The sequence below is a fragment of the Lacerta agilis genome, chromosome 4, assembly GCF_009819535.1.
Source record: "Lacerta agilis isolate rLacAgi1 chromosome 4, rLacAgi1.pri, whole genome shotgun sequence".
In the NCBI taxonomy this organism is placed as follows: Eukaryota; Metazoa; Chordata; class Lepidosauria; order Squamata; family Lacertidae; genus Lacerta; species Lacerta agilis.
In genome coordinates this window covers 18,675,363-18,694,323 of record NC_046315.1, presented here as the reverse complement: position 1 = coordinate 18,694,323, position 18,961 = coordinate 18,675,363, and the positions used below count along the sequence as shown (strand labels likewise).

The 18,961-nt window shown below is 40.9% G+C and overlaps 1 protein-coding gene across 1 annotated transcript in view; it reads right to left on the bottom strand.

Moving 5' to 3' along the window:
* The window catches only part of DYNC2H1 (dynein cytoplasmic 2 heavy chain 1), a 139,761-nt gene that overhangs the window by 44,639 nt on the left and 76,161 nt on the right, over positions 1–18,961 (bottom strand). Inside the window, exons 71-76 of the mRNA XM_033146197.1 lie at positions 11,714–11,779; positions 10,247–10,297; positions 9,386–9,463; positions 7,981–8,112; positions 2,318–2,390; positions 628–788 (exon numbers count right to left, since the gene is read on the bottom strand). Coding sequence (XP_033002088.1) covers positions 628–788; positions 2,318–2,390; positions 7,981–8,112; positions 9,386–9,463; positions 10,247–10,297; positions 11,714–11,779 — 561 coding nt within the window. The remainder of the gene's footprint in view (positions 1–627; positions 789–2,317; positions 2,391–7,980; positions 8,113–9,385; positions 9,464–10,246; positions 10,298–11,713; positions 11,780–18,961) is intronic.

Sequence of the window (18,961 nt, the reverse complement as noted above, 5' to 3'; positions counted from 1 at the left end):
TCTCAAACAACATCTCTGCCCAAATATTCCCACCCACCCCAGCTTTGAGATTTGTTATTGGCGTCATACTTAGGATGACATTATTTGTAAATTGAAAGACTAGCATTCACCCAGACCAGGGCCTTTTCAGTAGCTGCCTCAATTGTTGTGGAATGGCCTCCTCCAGGAGACTTGTTTAGCCCCAGATCATGTCTCCTTTCAAGGAAAATCTTTTATAAGTATTGTTTTGTCCTATTGCTGCTTGGTTTGTTCTGTTAGGGATTCATTAGTTTTGAAGTTGACTTAAAATTGCTTTATTTGTGATATCATATTAAATCTTTTATATTGTAAACCAATTTGAAAACAGCAAATAGAGGTATATAAATCTACTAAATAAGCAAACAGGTCTAGCCATCGATAATATTCTTATTTCTTTAAAGGCCTGTGCAAGGAGGGGTGCGTGCTCTGAGGGCTAAGCTGGTTGGGAGGCCCTGCCAGGGATTGGCCACTTTTTTGTTTGAGTTATAACTTTATCCTAACAACACTCCTGGCCCTGGGCATCAGACAAGCTCTGCATGTGCTTGCATGAACCCTTACCATGCAAATAATTTGTGGGCTTTTTAATGCACTGACATATACGAAACTTACCTGATGGTAGCACTCCCCATTTCTTTCAACACTCGCAAGTTCTTGCAACTCCTGAGAAGGATCAGCACCAGGAGAAATAATGATCAAGATAGGTTCAATTTCTAGCGTTTCTTTATACAAGCGTTTCAGATTCAGTGGAGGAGGTGACAACTCTTTGATCCCTAGAAATGGACAAATATATATATATAAATTTTAAAATACCAGTAAAGTTGGGAATGCATTCTGAGCAGCTACCTCTTTGCATCAGTGGTTGGAACAGACTAGTTTCCCAAGTTCCCGACTTCACTTAAAACAAAACATAGATCTTTGATCTATAAAATACCTTGTTATAGAAAATCACACTGCAAAAATCAGATAGTAAACTACAACAGGGTGGATCCTGTCATAGATATTGACCTTCCTTTCTAGTAATGTTGAAGCTGGTGATAAAAGTGCCTGTATTGGAAACATATTACTGTAGCTAAAAATACCATAATTCAAGTCTTGAGGTGATATACACGAATACTAGAGCTGAAAAGGAGATACATTTTAGAACTTGAACACTACAAATCACACCACCTCTATTAGAAAAATGAAGAGAGAATGGTAAAAGGTACAACGGTATGTTAAAAATGTACACAACCTCCAAGTAAATAACACCAAGCAAAAGTAGTCATAAAAGGCAAACTCATGCACAGAACTACTGTGTTACAACTGTCAGGCCATTTACTTGTCAGTGTTTTAAGAAACTACATCTTCCTGTTTAGTGTGTCTGATGAGCATTTTTCAGGCTTTCCTGAAAAAATCATGGGTAAGCACACACTTAGATTCTAATGACAGAATGTTACCATGTAGAAAAATGAACAGAAAAGGCAAGAATGAGAATAGCGACAAGAGCTGCCTTTTGTATGAAGGAAAATATAAGCAAAGCTGCCGCAAAAATTGATTCATGGGCATAAAGGGGAGGGGTTAGATTCCTAGGAAGATATCCTGAGCAGACTTCAAATAACATTTTGACAATGTTTAACAACACCAGTGGGACATCAATAATATCAGTATCAATAATACAATAGCAGCAATAAAAGAGAGTCACTTACAGGGCAGCAGAAATTTAAGGATTATCAGGTTGGGGGTGAGGATGAGGAGAGAGTCCAAAAAACAAGGTCAAGTCCCTACTCAATGACAGCACTAGAAATAAAACATTGGCCAGGAAGGGGCCCAGAATATTTGGAGGAGCCAAACACTTATTTCAAACACAGAAGCTGCTAGAAGATAACTATGATTAATTCAGCACATGTAATTCTAGCCATAGCAAGGGTGGCTAAGGAATTTGGGGGACAGGAAAGCACATTTTTCGTTTTGCCTCTTTCTTGTGTTCTTCAGCTTAAGTCCCCATGTTCTAATCCATAACCTTGAGTTTTCCACATGTAGGTATAAATGACTCTTCACATCAGACAGAATCTGGTTCTGCAGTACCACTGAATCAACTCCCCGCTTTCTCATTTTCAACTCCCACCGAGCCACTGTCTGGATTTTAGTTTTCAAAAATGGCCTCACATGTTGCCTCAACTACTGGATCAGAAAGAAAAAATTATGCAGCACCTAAATGTGCATATGGTTCTCTGCACAGGGATATGCATGTGCTTTGGAATATATAGTACCCATACCAGAATCAAGGTGTAATTGTTTTTTACCTCAATGATCAACTTACCCAGAGCTTTACATGCAAAAAGGGCCATTGCACTCTGTAGTCTATCTGGCCTGACAGCTTGGACCACAAGGACCTTGAAACAAATATAGTCACATTAAGATTCCAACATATTATCAAATACCAGTGTGCCTTTTTTGATGTTAGCTGCCCTTAGCCCGTTTCTGGCAGGGGAGGGCAGGATATAAATAAAATTGATGATGATGATGATGAATACTCCTACCACATGATTAACCTAAGCGCAAGGATTCACGTTAGCACAGAGGGAATTCCCCCCTCTCCTTGCCCTGCACCACCCTCCTGCTAGGGGAGGAAAATGTAATATGGAAATCTTTAAAAGAAACTGGGTGTGCTTTTAAAAATATGACCTTTTAAATAAAATTAGATGAAGTTGCTTTCCAGATAAGATATAATGCTGATTTAAAATACATCAATAATTCAACAAATAAGGGAGATACAAGTTGCTATATATGTTGTTTGGTGTGTGTTATTTTGAGGTTATGATTTTTCAAAAAAAAATCTGTACTTGTAGGTTCAGATTCTTGGTAATAGGAGGCACTCAATGAAAATAATTGGTGCTTGATTCAGGACAGGTAAGAGAGCAAGAGAGTAAATCTATCAAATTCTTTGCCACACGATGTGGTGATAGCAATCGAATTGGATGGTTTTTTTTAAAAGATATTGGATCTGCAAATGGGTATTAGTTATGTCAACTGTAATGGAATATTCATGTTCAGAATGCCATTGAATACCAGTTGATGGTGTATGTGGAGGACAGCAGTAAATTATTATTAACATGACTTATCAGTGTTAGTCCTGGAAACATCTGGCTAGTCACCATGGGAGTAAAGAGACCTGGACTAGATAAATTTTAGTTTTGATACAGCAGATGTTTTTTGCATCATCTCAATTCAATATAAATTCTGCAGTATTTCTAGGCTTGTCAACCAATTAAAGTATGCTTTCTGGGTGATTGACTTTTGAAGTTAAGCAACTAAAATAAACACCAATTGTTGAGCTGTTGTATAGGTGAGATTTAAAAGCATTTAATGGAAAGAGTGCTTTATTTTACTAAAATGAACAGATAATCTTCTTAAGTAGTGCCTGATTATTATTTTTAAAGTAATTTTAACAGTTCCATCAGCACTGATAACCTTCTCACAGGTGACAGCTCCAATTAAAATCAATTAGAATGGCAGTTTTCAATATGTGACTAATACATTAATCTACAGTGGTACCTCTGGTTAAGTACTTAATTCGTTCCGGAGGTCCGTTCTTGACCTGAAACTGTTCTTAACCTGAAGCACCACTTTAGCTAATGGGACCTCCTGCTGCCGCTGCACCGCCAGAGTACGTTTTCTGCTCTTATCCTGAAGCAAAGTTCTTAACCTGAAGCGTTATTTCTGGGTTAGCGGAGTCTGCAACCTGAAGCGTATGCAACCCGAGGTACCCTTGTATTAATTCTGTTGCTCAGTCAGTCAATGCTTCCAGTCCTCTCTCTTTACAATATGGCAATCTGATGTAGCCGGTAGAAGCTGACAAAACAGCAGCATTGCAGGGGAAAAGGAAACATTGTAGCACCCACTGTAAGAACATAAGAGGAGCCCTGCTGGATCAGACCGAAGTCCCATCTAGTCCAGCATCTTGTTTTTACAATCATCAACCAGATGGAAAGTCCACAAGCAGGACAAGAGTGCAACAGCACTTCTCCTCATTTGCGATTCCCAGAGGCATACTGTCAGAGGCTAAGACCTCTACCTGAGGGATAGTTTTATTCCCCAGAAGATGTATTAATGAGGCTGCACTGCTTACCTGTCATCCCTTTGGCCAAATCGCCACGCATACTGAGACAAAAGAGGAGGAGGGGTGAGGCAGAGACACTGAAAACATGCTGGCAAAGCCAATCCAGTCCTGCTGCCAATGCGTTTTTGCCATTCTGACCTTACTCCTCCTCTTCTTCTCCAACCAGGTAGGTAGAAGTGACTAGGCTGGAGGGAGGTCAGGTAAGTGATGTACCCCCTGCCTGGCATTGTCTGCTACTGCCTGGAAGGTGAGAAGTAACTAACTTCCTCTTATCAAAGCCCGAAATTTACCTACACAGATGGGCTAACTCTATACAGAGATTTGCCTAGACAATCAGGAACAGTGGCCAATCTCCTTATTATAGCCGTTTTTATTATTATTATTATTATTATTATTATTATTATTATTATTATTATATATGTGTGTGTGTCTGTGTCTGTGTGTGTGTACATTTTAATAAAGCAAGCTGGATCAAAAAGTCAAAAGTAAGGATGGATTGAAAGTTTATAGTCCTTGAAAATATAATTAATTAATTGATTTTACTTCTCTGGCAAGATCCCATCAACTTAATAATAAAAGCAGGGAGGCAGGCAGATCACAGGCACAAGTGTGTTCTTATTTCCTTAAGTCTCGTATCTTAAACCTTTTCCTCCTCTCCTCTCCTTCCTGGGCTAAGGGCTTGGTTACTATCTCAAACAGGAATTCAAGCAAGGTAGCAAGGCCAGACGGCACCAAGAGAAAAGTATGATTGGTCTTACCTGAAGAATGGATTTCGGAGGTCTGACTCCATTCACTGGTTGGGTATGACCTCATCCGGTGATGAGGCAGGAGAGCACCTCCTCTCTCAGTCCCCCCCCCCGCCTGACTGTCAGGGATTGGGCAGAGGAGGAATGGTGGAGACCGCCTCCCCATCCTGACCCTTCCAGGGAGGAGGAAGAGGAAGATAGTATAGATTACAACAGAGGTTTGTGGGAGGTCACAGCTCAGAGAAGATGAAGGGAAAAATTGGGAAATCATGGGAGAGGAAGAGCAGGCAGAGCCAGAGCAGCAGCTGGCTGACATGTTGCCACTTGAAAGCATTCCAGACCCTCCATCTCCCGGAACCTGGCGAGCCTTAAAAGCAGGAGAGCAAAGAGCTCAAAGACAGAGGGTACTAAGTGGCAGGGGCATAGTAAGGGGGCAGACCGCCCCGGGTGCCATCAGTGAAGGTGGTGACATTTGGTGTGCCGCCTGCCTGCAACTCCCAAGCCTACTCCGAGCCGTCAGGTAAGGGGAGGAGCTGTGCCACTTTGCCGGTGGCATTCCCCCCCCTTCCCCTTTCAATTTGACACCTTGGGGGAGGCTTGGGAGTTGCAGGCGGACAGTGTGCCGAATGTACACCATGGGCGGTTTGCTCCGCCTCCGGCTGCGGGGCATGTGCACCACTCCAGGCAACCAGCGGCTACCCCGCGCCTGGCAGGACACCCTCTGCGCCATACCCCCTTCAGGAGCATGCCCGCCCTGGGCAGTGCAGGCATATGCTCCGCCACTGTTTAGTGGCACCCATAGAAGTGACGAATGAGGAGGTGAGAGAGACAGGGGTGGAGATTCACTTGGGACAACACCATTATCCAAGTTCTATATAGCATTGAAAATGCAGCCTCTTGAAATAATGGCATTGTCCCGAGTAAATCTCCAACCCCCTTTTCTCCCACTTCCTCATTCCTCAACAGCACCACCCCGCTTACAGTTGCAGCTAAGTACCTGTGTCTCCGAGCTCTTTGCTCTCCTACTTTTAAGGCTCGCCAGGTTCTGAGAGATGGTGGGTCTGGAACTCTTTCTATTGATAACGTTTCAAGTCAGCTGCTTTGGCTCTGCCTCCTCCTCCTCTCCCATTATTTCCCAACTTTCCCCCTCTGAGCTGTGACCTCCCTCAAACTCCTTTGTAATTCTGAACTGTCTACTTCTTCTCTGGAAGGGTCAGGCTGGGGAGGCAGTTTCCACCATTCCTCCTCTGTCCAGTCCCTGACATCAACCACTCTTTCTTCTCTCTTTTCAGCTCTCTGCCCTGAGATCGACTTAAATTAAAGAGGGGTAAATAAAAACAGATTAATGCATGCTTTTCCCCTCACACAATTCACGCCCCTTTCACAATCTGTCTGTTCCCTCAAAACCAGAGGCGGAGGAAGAGGGGTGCGGACCTCCCCAGGTGTCTTTGCTGGGGTGTGTGTGTGTGACATTTGGTGTGCTGCCTGCCCACAACTCCCAAGCTTACCCCGAGCCATCAGGGGATGGGGGGAGCTGTGCCGCTTTGCCGGAGGCATTCCCCCCTTCTCCCTTCATTTTGACAGCTCGTGGGAGGCTTGGGAGTTGTGGGAGGGCAGTGCGCCAAATGTCAACCCCCCCCCAGCGAAGACACCGGGGGAGGTCCTCCACCACCACACACCCCTTCCTCCGCCCATGGTTTTGAGGGAACAGACAGATTGGGAAAGGTGGCTCACTCCACCCCCGTGGTGGCTTGCTCCTGCTCCAGGCACCCGAGCAGCCTGGGAGGGCCCCCTCCACGCCCTGCCCCCCTCAGGAGCATGCCTGCCCTGGGCAGCACAGGCATATGCTCCGCTGCTGCTGAAAACAACTCTTTCTATGTATACTTTTCCCTCAGGCAGAGTTAGAAATCATGCAGCTGTTAGTTGTCCGTTGGGACCCACAATAATTCTAACTGCCACTCGCCGTATTCAGTAGACTGAGGCAGTAGAATTCTGCCTCCTAGAATTCTGTGCTCTCCTGCCTCATCACTGGATGAGATCATACCAAAGACGTGAATGGATTCAGACTGACAAAAATCACTCTGCAGGCTCCAAAACATTCCTACAAGGTCCACTGTTCACATTTTCACAGGCCGATTCTGGCTTAGTAAGGTGTGAACTTGAAATAACTTTTTAAATAAGATGTTAAATAATGTCAGTGCAACAAGAGTGGATTTATCAAGAAAATCATTTTTTTAAGGGAATAACAATCAATTGAAAGAATGTTAAAATCAATCAATTAATTTATGGGGAGAATCCATTTCAAATTGGAAAAGGAATCAAAGGATAACAACAGAGAGAAGAAACCAATGGACACACACATTCTGAGGAAAAAATAAACCTAAAAGCCCTTAAATAAACCCTTAATACAGGGACAAAGGCACACCACTCACACCCTCACAAACCACACAAATCACAGACTAACCAACAACAAAGCAAGACCAGAAATGCACAAGCATTTGCCCTAGTGCCCACCTGAGAACATAATACTTATTTCCAAAGCACCACAGAAAAATCAGGCTTATGCTAAAAAGAGGGCAGCATGCTATGGAGGCAAACGAGGATAAAGGCTTGTTGGCAGAGCACTCTGGAAATTGCAGATTTGAAGCATGGCATGGATGATCTACTAATGATCTACGGTTCTTCCCCTATAAACGTCTAGAGAACAGTGGCCACACATACACAGCACAACATAGATCTGAATCTATAGCCCTGGTATCACTTTGCACACGTAACAGTTATTTTGTCTTGGGTAGTTTTATATTGTTGGTTACACTGTGAAGCTTGAATAAGTCTGCTTTGAATGAACTGTGGTCTACAGTGCTAGCCATCAGCAATTCTCTTTGTTTTATTGCTACTTGTTATAAAAAAAAACTTCAAGCAATAATAAAATTACATATTAAAACACCAAATTTAAATTTGCCGAAGTTCCATTGCAAATGGTATTTTAGCAATGACAAACTTCTTGCACTGGTTTCAATGATACTAAGGATGAGTAGTTTCATTGAACATGGCTGCAACGGCCACCTTTAGCTAGATTGTGGTCTAATATTTAAATAAGGAAATATCAAAGTATACCTGTTGAAAGAGTGAGATTCTGTTTGCAATAATAGACGGGAAATCTTGTTCACACATTGAACTCCGTGAGAAAGTCTGCCATAGAGGTGCATCTTGAAAGCAAATGGTCTGATACAGATTCGGAAGAGAGATCTGAAGAACAATTGTGCAAGTTTTATATTTAACAGCAAAAAAGTAGTGATCTATTTTTAATAGCTTAACAAGGAATAATTTGAATAAACTGTCATATAATTGCAATTGTTGAACAATCCATTCTTTGCAGCCCTTTAACAAGCTACTTAGGAGTAACTTTTTTTCATTGATTTCTAAAGAAGTGCACTCATGTGGCTTATAACGTACCCAATGTGTCAAAACAATATGCCAGTTATAAGACCACTGCTAATTTAAGAATGTGGTCCCATTTACATATATTACTAGTAAAATGAAAGCTATACCCCATGCATAATCCCACAGCATCACCAGTGATGAGCAGCAGAATTGTTCCACTGCTAAAGTTCTCCATGGAAAATGTTCAATTTCTAAAAATGCATTGTTTCATAAAACTAACAATTTAGTAAATTTTTACAATACCAGTCAAACTGAAAACAGCTCAAAGGTGTGATTAACTTTCCCAGGAAATGCATGCATGCACACATACACAGGCACAAATAATGCACAGCAATTTGGCCACCAAAATTGGTGTGCTGATTTACAGTGCCTTCAACCATCCCAGCGCCTTAATATAAGCACCTTCTGGTGGTTCCCTCACTGAAAGAAGTGAAGTTACAGGGAACTAGGCAGAAGGCCTTCTTGATAGTCACTCCTGCCCTGTGGAACACCCTCTCATCAGGTGTCAAGGAAATAAACAATTATTTGACTTTTAGAAGACATCTGAAGGCAGCCCTGTATAGGGAAGTTTTTAATGTTCGATGTTTTATTGTGTTTTTAATATTTTGTTGGGAGCCACCCAGAGTGGCTGGGGCAACACAGTCAAATTGGCAGCTTCTTCTTCTTCTTCTTCTTCTTCTTCTTATTATTATTATTATTATTATTATTATTCCATACTTGTATAATTTTTCTGCTAAAATATTAATTAATGCAATTCATACAGTTTTGGTAAATTGAGAAATGAGGAAGAAAAACAAGGACTACAGAGAAGACATTCTGAAAAGTGAAGGGTACATGTTACATATAAATATATATAACTGAACCTCAACAATACTAGATCAATTGTTGCATTATTATCTAGAAAAGGCAAGCCACCCTACAGAATGAAAATATATTATATGAGTGTGGTTTTAATGCAAGAAAGTGAGTGAAGAATTCATTTTGGAATAGTCAAATTTAAATTAACTAATCCAATCATATTAGCAAACACCAATTTTCTTAGTGTTATATGAAAAAAAAATGTTAACTGAAATAATACCTTTAGAGTTGCTACCGCCCATGCTCTTTCCTGTTCAATCCAAGAAGGAATCTGGTCTCTAATGCTTTTTTGGGAATCCTTAATAGAACAAGAACAGATTACTGTATTTTGAAAATGTTTCACATATACCAGCAAGTTTTAAGGTATAGCACAGTAAAATTGAAGTATTTTAACTTCCACTGGTTTCAAAGGCAGTGTTAGGCATACCTCAACCTTACTTCATTGAAATCAAAATAATTTGAAAGTGCATATTTGTTATGGAAAGGTACAGTACAGAAGAAGACACAAGGCTGGAGTTATGTACATAATCAATAATAGCTTTTGACCATCGCTTTTCTATATTGATTGTTTGTAATGTACCTCAGAAATATCCATATATTTCACTACCTGTACTCGCACAGCTAAAATTGAAAACAAGTGATGTGAACATACCCTAATCACCCATTTTAGAGGTTTTTTTCTCCTTCAATCAGTCCTGGGGGGGCAGGGTTAGTTCTAATTTCAAAATGATATCTGTAATCTCATGAGTAACACCCTTTTTCTATAGTAGGGATCTCTCTTAATAAAGTTCTTCAACATTGCTATGTCTTATGAAATCACTACAAAAGCAATCTCCACTTCCTATGATATTTGGAATCTCAGCTTGTCTGGAGTGGTCAGAAGGCGCCACCCATTACAAGAACTTGAACTACTGGTTTGGCCCAATCAAGTACCTGCTTTGGGTTAAAGTCCAAAATTCTCATCAGCACAAAACAGTTCCAATGTTTTAAGGAAGCTCTGAAGCCTCTGGGCCACGTAGGTATACAGAATTTGGAAGCTATAATGCACTACTTTTAATGAGAAATATCCGTTAAGACTCACAGATTTTCGTAACATGTCTCCAATGATCACACCCGTAAATGTGTCCCACTCCTATAAAATAATGAAAGAAACCAAAGTTAAAATATGCTGAAGCATAACGTATATAAGTGTAAATTCTGAAAGCCAAAATGAAATGAGTATTACATTTTCAAAGGGACCTAAGAAATTTAATGCCCCAGTTCACGTGTAACGCCGAAACATGGAAAAGCCTCCAAAAGCCCAAGTGAAATGTCACACCTCTGCTCTCCTGCTGCAGTGTAGACAGCAGGAGCACTTCTCCTGAATTTAGTTAAACTATTAAAAGAATCTCAGCTTAGCATTGTGTTTTAAAGTAACCTTGGTAGAAGTCCTGGTCATGTGCAAGGAGGAGTAGGGAGCATGAGAGTGGGATGCATCACTTGTTAAGGATCATTCCTGGTTCAGTGTTACGTGTGAACTTGACAATTATTGTCTAGCAATGACTAAAGCATATGTGTTTGGAACCATGTAAAAGGAAGACAGACGTGGAGAGAATTTGAAGTCCAGAGGTGGTAGGCAAGAGAGCAGCTAAACCCATCCTACATCCAGCTGATAATGTTGTTCTTAGCTACTTTCTGAAATTCCTGGATCAGGAGGTCAGTATGAACGAGACTGGTGGCACTGGGACAGTTCCAGGGAACATTTGAGCAGGAACATCTATAGTACCTATTAGTCAGCGGTAGACTGCTCCTACTAGTGCTGTGAGACAATCTTCTCTCCCAACCAGGGCAGGCCTGGAATCATTGGGAAGATACCCTTCTTGCTAGTCTCAAAACCATCTACCGGGCAAGCTAAGGCCACTGAGACAAGGTCTGCCAGTTTTGTACTGTCTGAACCAGAGAAGTCTACTACATGTGGAATCACAAAGCTTATATTGCAATCTGGAAAGGAATTATTGAAATTTTTATCTCATCTTTGTGGATGGAAAAAACCTGTTGTTACCATCTTTGCTTTCCTTAAGTACCCCTTTAGGAATATCCTGAATAATTTCCCCCAAACACATGGAGGACTAGTGGTAGCTACATTTGTGTCATATGTTGTTTTATACTTTGAAGCTACATGTCCATTTTTAGCCATATATTATGTAATCACAAGTAACTTCTAAAAGAACTCACACCCATAACACACAGCTGTTCTAGCAAAATGTGGATAGCTAAGGGCTGATAGTGTTAAAGAATCACAAACTCTGCACACCACCATTTAATTTTGTCCTGCGTATCTCTCATATCCTGTGGCAATATTTCACCAGACATTACAACTGTCAGAATAACATCCACTGGGGATGTTACAAGATGTCCCAGTGTCCTTAGGGAAAGCATTGTATTTATTATGTTTATTTTATTTTATTTTTTATTTAGCTGGGTAGCTGGAAGATATTCTAGTGCTTATTTTTATTTTCTGCTTATCAAATCATTCAAATGTAAAAGGAAACATTCCTATATCACTTACATTATCTTGAAAAAGTTCAGGATGCATGCCTTTCACAAAATGCAATGCAAACATCAGTTGATCAGCCTACAATAGCAAAAAGTTAGATACATTAAGAACAGTATGCTAGGCTACATTTTCTAGGAATTTAAACCCTATAATTTAGTTTTCATATATGCAAAGGAACTAAAGGCAATATTAATTAAAAGACCATATATTATTTTCAGAGAACTGGCGACATACTTTGAGGGTGAAACTAGATGTAGCTCATTTTCCTTTTATCAAGTCAGTTTGGGAGTGTGGTATGAAGGCTTTAACTCAGGCTTCCTCAACCTCGGCCCTCCAGATGTTTCGAGACTACAATTCCCATCATCCCTGACCACAGGTCCTGCTAGCTAGGGATCATGGGAGTTGTAGGCCAAAAACATCTGGAGGGCTGAAGTTGAGGAAGCCTGCTTTAACTCTTCGCACCCACCATGGCCCCAATCAGAACTGCCTCACACACTTCCTATTCATAATGAGGGGAAAGCTAATGATGCCAATAAGAGCTTTCATTCCATTGTGAATAGGAGCTAAGAGTTAAGGCTTAATTCAAATTACACCTTAGTCCTTATCCAGATTACATATTCCCAATGGAGAAAGAAAAATTAAACACAACCCAAACTATGTGACAATCATGTCTTGTTTAGCTCTTAGTCACTTCTAAGGAATATCTCCCCCTTCATGGATCACTGCCTTGTCGTGGCGAAGGGGCTTGAATTACTCAGGGAAGCTATGAGCTATGCCGTGCAGGGCCACCCAAGATAGACAGGTCATAGTGGAGAGTTTGGACCAAACGTGATCCACCTGGAGGAGGAACTGGCAACCCACTCCAGTATCCCTGCCAAGAAAACTCCATGGACAAAGACAACAGGCATATAAAAGATATGACGCTGGAAGATGAGCCCCTCAGGTCGGAAGGCGTCCAACATGCTACTGGGGAAGAGCGGAGGACAAGTACAAGTAGATCCAAAGCTGATGAAGCGGCTGGGCCAAAGCCGAAAGGACACTCAGTTGCGGATATGCCTGGAAGCGAAAGGAAAGTCCAATGCTGTAAAGAAAAGTATTGCATAGGAACCTGGAATGTAAGAACCATGAACCTTGGTAAGCTGGATGTGGTCAAAAATGAGATGGCAAGAATAAACATTGACATCCTAGGCATCAGTGAACTAAAATGGACGGGAATGGGCGAATTCAGTTCAGATGACTATCATATCTACTACTGCGGGCAGGAATCCCGTAAAAGAAATGGAGTGGCCCTCATAGTCAACAAAAGAGTGGCGAAAGCTGTACTGGGATGCAATTTCAAAAATGATAGATTGATCTCGATACGAATCCAAGGCAGTCCTTTTAACATCACAGTAATCCAAGTTTATGCACCAACTTCCAGTGCTGAAGAAACTGAAATTGACCAATTCTATGAAGACTTACAACACCTTATAGAAATGACACCAAAGAAGGATGTTCTTCTCATTATAGGGGATTGGAATGCTAAAGTAGGGAGTCAAGAGATAAAAGGAACAACTGGCAAGTTTGGCCTTGGAGTTCAAAATGAAGCAGGGCAAAGGCTAATAGAGTTCTGTCAGGAGAACAAGCTGGTCATCACAAACACTCTTTTCCAACAACACAAGAGACGACCCTACACATGGACATCACCAGATGGGCGACATCGAAATCAGATTGATTATATTCTCTGCAGCCAAAGATGGAGAAGCTCTATACACTCAGCAAAAACAAGACCTGGAGCTGACTGTGGCTCTGATCATCAGCTTCTTATAGCAAAATTCCAGCTTAAACTGAAGAAAGTAGGAAAAACCACTGGGCCAGTAAGATACAATCTAAATCAAATTCCTTATGAATACACAGTTGAAGTGAAAAACAGGTTTAAGGACTTAGATTTGGTGGATAGAGTGCCTGAAGAACTGTGGATGGAGGCTCGTAACATTATACAGGAGGCAGCAACGAAAACCATCCCAATGAAAAAGAAATGCAAGAAAGCAAAGTGGCTGTCCAATGAGGCCTTAAAAATAGCGGGGGAGAGAAGGCAAGCAAAATGCGAGGGAGATAGTGAAAGATACAGGAAATTGAATGCAGATTTCCAAAGAATAGCAAGGAGAGACAAGAGGGCCTTTTTAAACGAGCAATGCAAAGAAATAGAGGAAAATAACAGAATGGGAAAAACCAGAGATCTGTTCAAGAAAATTGGAGATATGAAAGGAACATTTCGTACAAAGATTACCACAATTAAGGACAAAAGTGGAAAGGACCTAACAGAAGCAGAAGACATCAAGAAGAGGTGGCAAGAATACACAGAGGAACTATACCAGAAAGATATAGAGGTCTCATCCACCCCAGGTAGTGTGGTTGCTGACCTTGAGCCAGACATCCTGGAGAGTGAAGTCAAATGGGCCTTAGAAAGCCTTGCTAACAACAAGGCCAGTGGAAGTGATGATATTCCAGCTGAACTATTTAAAATCCTAAAAGATGATGCTGTTAAGGTGCTACACTCAATATGCCAACAAGTTTGGAAAACTCAGCAGTGGCCAGAGGATTGGAGAAGATCAGTTTACATCCCAATCCCAAAGAAGGGCAGTGCCAAAGAATGCTCTAACTACCGCACAATTGCACTCATTTCACACGCTAGCAAGGTTATGCTTAAAATTCTACAAGGCAGGCTTAAGCAGTACGTGGACCGAGAACTCCCAGAAGTGCAAGCTGGATTTCGAAGGGGCAGAGGAACCAGAGACCAAATTGCAAACATGCGCTGGATTATGGAGAAAGCTAGAGAGTTCCAGAAAAACATCTACTTCTGCTTCATTGACTACGCAAAAGCATTTGACTGTGTCGACCACAGCAAACTATGGAAAGTTCTTAAAGAAATGGGAGTGCCGGATCACCTCATCTGTCTCCTGAGAAATCTCTATTTGGGACAAGAAGCTACAGTTAGAACTGGATATGGAATAACTGATTGGTTCAAAATTGGGAAAGGAGTACGACAAGGCTGTATATTGTCTCCCTGCTTATTTAACTTATATGCAGAATTCATCATGCGAAAGGCTGGGCTGGATGAATCCCAAACCGGAATTAAGATTGCCGGAAAAAATATCAACAACCTCAGATATGCTGATGATACAACCTTGATGGCAGAAAGTGAGGAGGAATTGAAGAACCTTTTAATGAGGGTGAAAGAGGAAAGCGCAAAATATGGTCTGAAGCTCAACATCAAAAAAACTAAGATCATGGCCACTGGTCCCATCACCTCCTGGCAAATAGAAGGGGAAGAAATGGAGGCAGTGAGAGATTTCACTTTCTTGGGTTCCATGATCACTGCAGATGGTGACAGCAGTCACGAAATTAGAAGACGCCTGCTTCTTGGGAGAAAAGCAATGACAAACCTAGACAGCATCTTAAAAAGCAAAGACATCACCTTGCCAACAAAGGTCCGTATAGTTAAAGCTATGGTTTTCCCAGTAGTAATGTACGGAAGTGAGAGCTGGACAATCAAGAAGGCTGATCGCCGAAGAATTGATGCTTTTGAATTATGGTGCTGGAGGAGACTCTTGAGAGTCCCATGGACTGCAAGAAGATCAAACCTATCCATTCTCAAGGAAATCGGCCCTGAGTGCTCACTAGAAGGACAGATCCTGAAGTTGAGGCTCCAGTACTTTGGCCACCTCATGAGAAGAGAAGACTCCCTGGAAAAGACCCTGATGTTGGGAAAGATGGAGGGCACAAGGAGAAGGGGACGACAAAGGATGAGATGGTTGGACAGTATTCTCGAAGCTACTAACATGAGTTTGGCCAAACTGCGGGAGGCAGTGAAGGATAGGCGTGCCTGGCGTGCTCTGGTCCATGGGGTCACGAAGAGTCGGACACGACTGAACGACTGAACAACAACAACAACAAAGGAATATCTCTGTTGACATGGCAGGGGTGGGATCAGAGCATTAGGCAGAGCAGCAGCAGCAGTCCCTCTGTTGAATGGGCTTTGGATCTGATGTAACTTTACATTGGCTTAGTTTACACCAGCATACTTTATGCCAGCTTCTTGTGCACAGGACTGCTCTCTTCATTTCTAAAATCAAGTTTAAGAGAACATGCTGTGTGATCACATGTTCCTATCTCCCCTCTCGTGCAGATATTTTCCCCAACAGTCTTAACAGTGGCTGAGCAGTTACGACAAACTATAACCATTGGTTAATGCTAACTAAGGTTGTGTTTAATCAGAATCTGAATTGTGCTTCAAATTATTCATTTTTGTGAATAAGATCATATGCCCTATTTCAGTCTGTTACTGTTAACACGGTTACTATGTCTTTAAGTGTGGCATGCAATGATTTTGAAAATGATATGAAAGATGCAAAACAGATCTAATGAATTAATTTTGTAATGCACAAAGGCTTATAACTTTAGCTTGGAAATCTTTTAATATTGAATGGCTACAGTGTCAGTGCAGTACACAGTGTTACATTATAGCCATATATCAGCTGAAGTGAAAGGGTAATTGAACTAGCTCATTTCTGAACCTAGCAACTACATAAATCCCTAACCACTAATTTATAGTTTTTCAATGAATTCACTTTCAGAACTAACCAGTAGCATTTTAAATTCATCTACAGTACCCAGATGAAACAAAGGGTCAGATGCACCAATGTTGATGATATAAAACACCATCATAACAAAAGCAAATGGTAATAATTCATTTTGATATCACAAAATTATATGTTTAACCTTCCATTCATCTTCTATGTTTCAGGGGAGATTTTGAAAACAAGAAATCTCTCATATACTGTATATTATGAAGTGCTTGGAATGTGCTATTTCATTCAACTTCTGTGGTAATGCAAAGTCATATAACATGCTGAAAACATATGGAAGACACCAGTGTAACTATTTAGGTTGGTGAAGAAAAACTCCAATCTTCCAAAAGCACAGTTATTGTGCAACCCCATTCCGTTCAAGGGGACTAGAACAGAGCACAGTGGACTCAATGCAAAGATGGGGATAATGAACAACAGCAGCCTCCTTAGACAGTCTTAGTTATTGAACTGAAAAGCTTGCTTTCAACTGTTGGAGTAGCTTGAGGTTTTCTTCTGATAGATGCTAATCATGGGGGGGGGGAATCTAGAAAATAATTAAAAACACATTGAAGAAAATGTTTAAGGATTAGCTTTCCACCAAAAGAAATCACACTAGCAAAAGTGCTGAGCAGCTCCAGAAATTGCTAGACGAACTTAAGCATTTTGATCCATTTAAATCTGGCAGCAGACTTTGGTTTGAAACTGCCTTGGTTGCCCTGATACATTCAAGAGGCAGGAGAGAGAAGCTGTTGCTTCTATTGTATCAATTATTGGCTTTTGATACTAGCAGCAATAGTATCCTTCTGGGTAGGTTCTCGGGACTGGGAACTGGATGGCTCTATTGGTTGCATCCTACCTGGAGAGGCTGTTTCAGAGAATGGTAAAAGGGTTGGAGAGTTCTGCCTGTGAAATTTATGCTACTTGCTTCTGCAGGGCTCATTCTTGTTCTGCTTACTATTTAACATGTGCATGAAATGACTGAGTGATTGTCACTTGATAATTTGTGATACACACACACACACACACACACATTTTACAACTTATATATGCATCATACAATATTCATCATTTATCTCTTATCCTCAGACTTCCCAGTCCATCTCTCTATGGCATTCTAGGTTGTCTTTTGTCGGCTGCATATTCTATTATTCCATCCATTTTCATCTCAAATCTTCCTTTATTTAGTTTTATCTGCTGCTCATATGTTCATTCCTGCTTGTAGGTTAAATTGACTATTATACCCTCTAAGATACTCTTCAAAGAACTTCCACTCATCTCTTATCCACGGCTCATCCTTATTTCTTAATTTTGCGGTCATAGTTACTAATTCTGTGTATTCTATCAATTTATTCTGCCAAATTTATTTCCATTTTTTTACATAAACCACTCTAGCTGTGGTGGTCGCATATAAAAAGAGATTGAGTGCCTTTTTAAGGATATCATTACATGCTTAAGTATATGTATTTTTAATTCTGTATGGTGTCACCTGATAATGTGGAGTGAAATGTAATGAATTGGTGGTTTTTTTTAAAAAAAAAACTATTTATAGCTCATATTTCGGGATACAAATTCTTCCAAAACAGCTTGTAAGTAACATAAGATAACTTAATAAAATTACAGTAAACAATATTAAAGCCCTCAGAATGCTTCCCATAGGGCAGTTGGCAGATGATTCAGAGGGGGAGAGGGCAGCTAGAAACTGGGGTTATCCTCACTTGCCTCTCTCTCCCCCCCCCCCCAGAATTATTCCTATAGACAGCTGGTGGTAGATAGCCCTGTGGGCAAAGGGCAGTCCAGGCGAAAGAGGCTCTGAGGTTTTATTAACTTGCTTTCCAGCTGGAACAGAACTAGGCATCAGCAATGTTATTATATGTGGAGCCTTCTTTGAAGACAGCTTGGAGAATCCAGTCACTGCTAGGCTGCTAACTGGGACTGCATATCCAATTTATATCTCATCTGTGTTAAAAGCATAACTGGTTCTTGGTCAATTTCCAAGCTCAATTCAAAGTGTTAGTGTTGACCAAGCTGCCCAATCACTGAAATCATCACCTGAGGCTCTTTCTAGGTTCTGTGCCATCTGAGATAAGGTGAGTAGTGATGGGAGAGAAAGCCTTTGCAACTGTGGCAGTCCCTCTTTGCAATGGCCTTCCCAGGACAGCTTGCCAGGCAGCTACATTAATGGTATTTCAGTGCTAGGCAAAGAGTTTTTCTTTGATTTCCCAGACTTTTCAGATGTTTTGATCTCTTAAGACATTGTGGGGTTTTATTATCTGCCATTTTCAGTGCTTTTATGAATACATTTTCATTTGTGGTATTGCTTTATTTCCATTAAATAAAATATTACTCTGCATTTCATCGCTGAAGGAAGAATTTTAAAAATACATAATAAATATGTTTGAATCAGGGACTGCCCGACTCTTAGCTCTTTCTGAGTCTCGTACACACTACACTAGCTCTACAATATAGCCACTGAAATACATAAATAAGTATTTAGTTTTATTAAATGAATGATTTGCCTTGCATCATTTGTTATGTATAAACTTTTTCCAGGGGGACGGGTGGATTTGTTCATTAGAGCTCAATGAAACCTCTGCATGTACTGTGACTGTGAATACAGTCAATCTATAAACTGTATGCTTATTTTAACCAC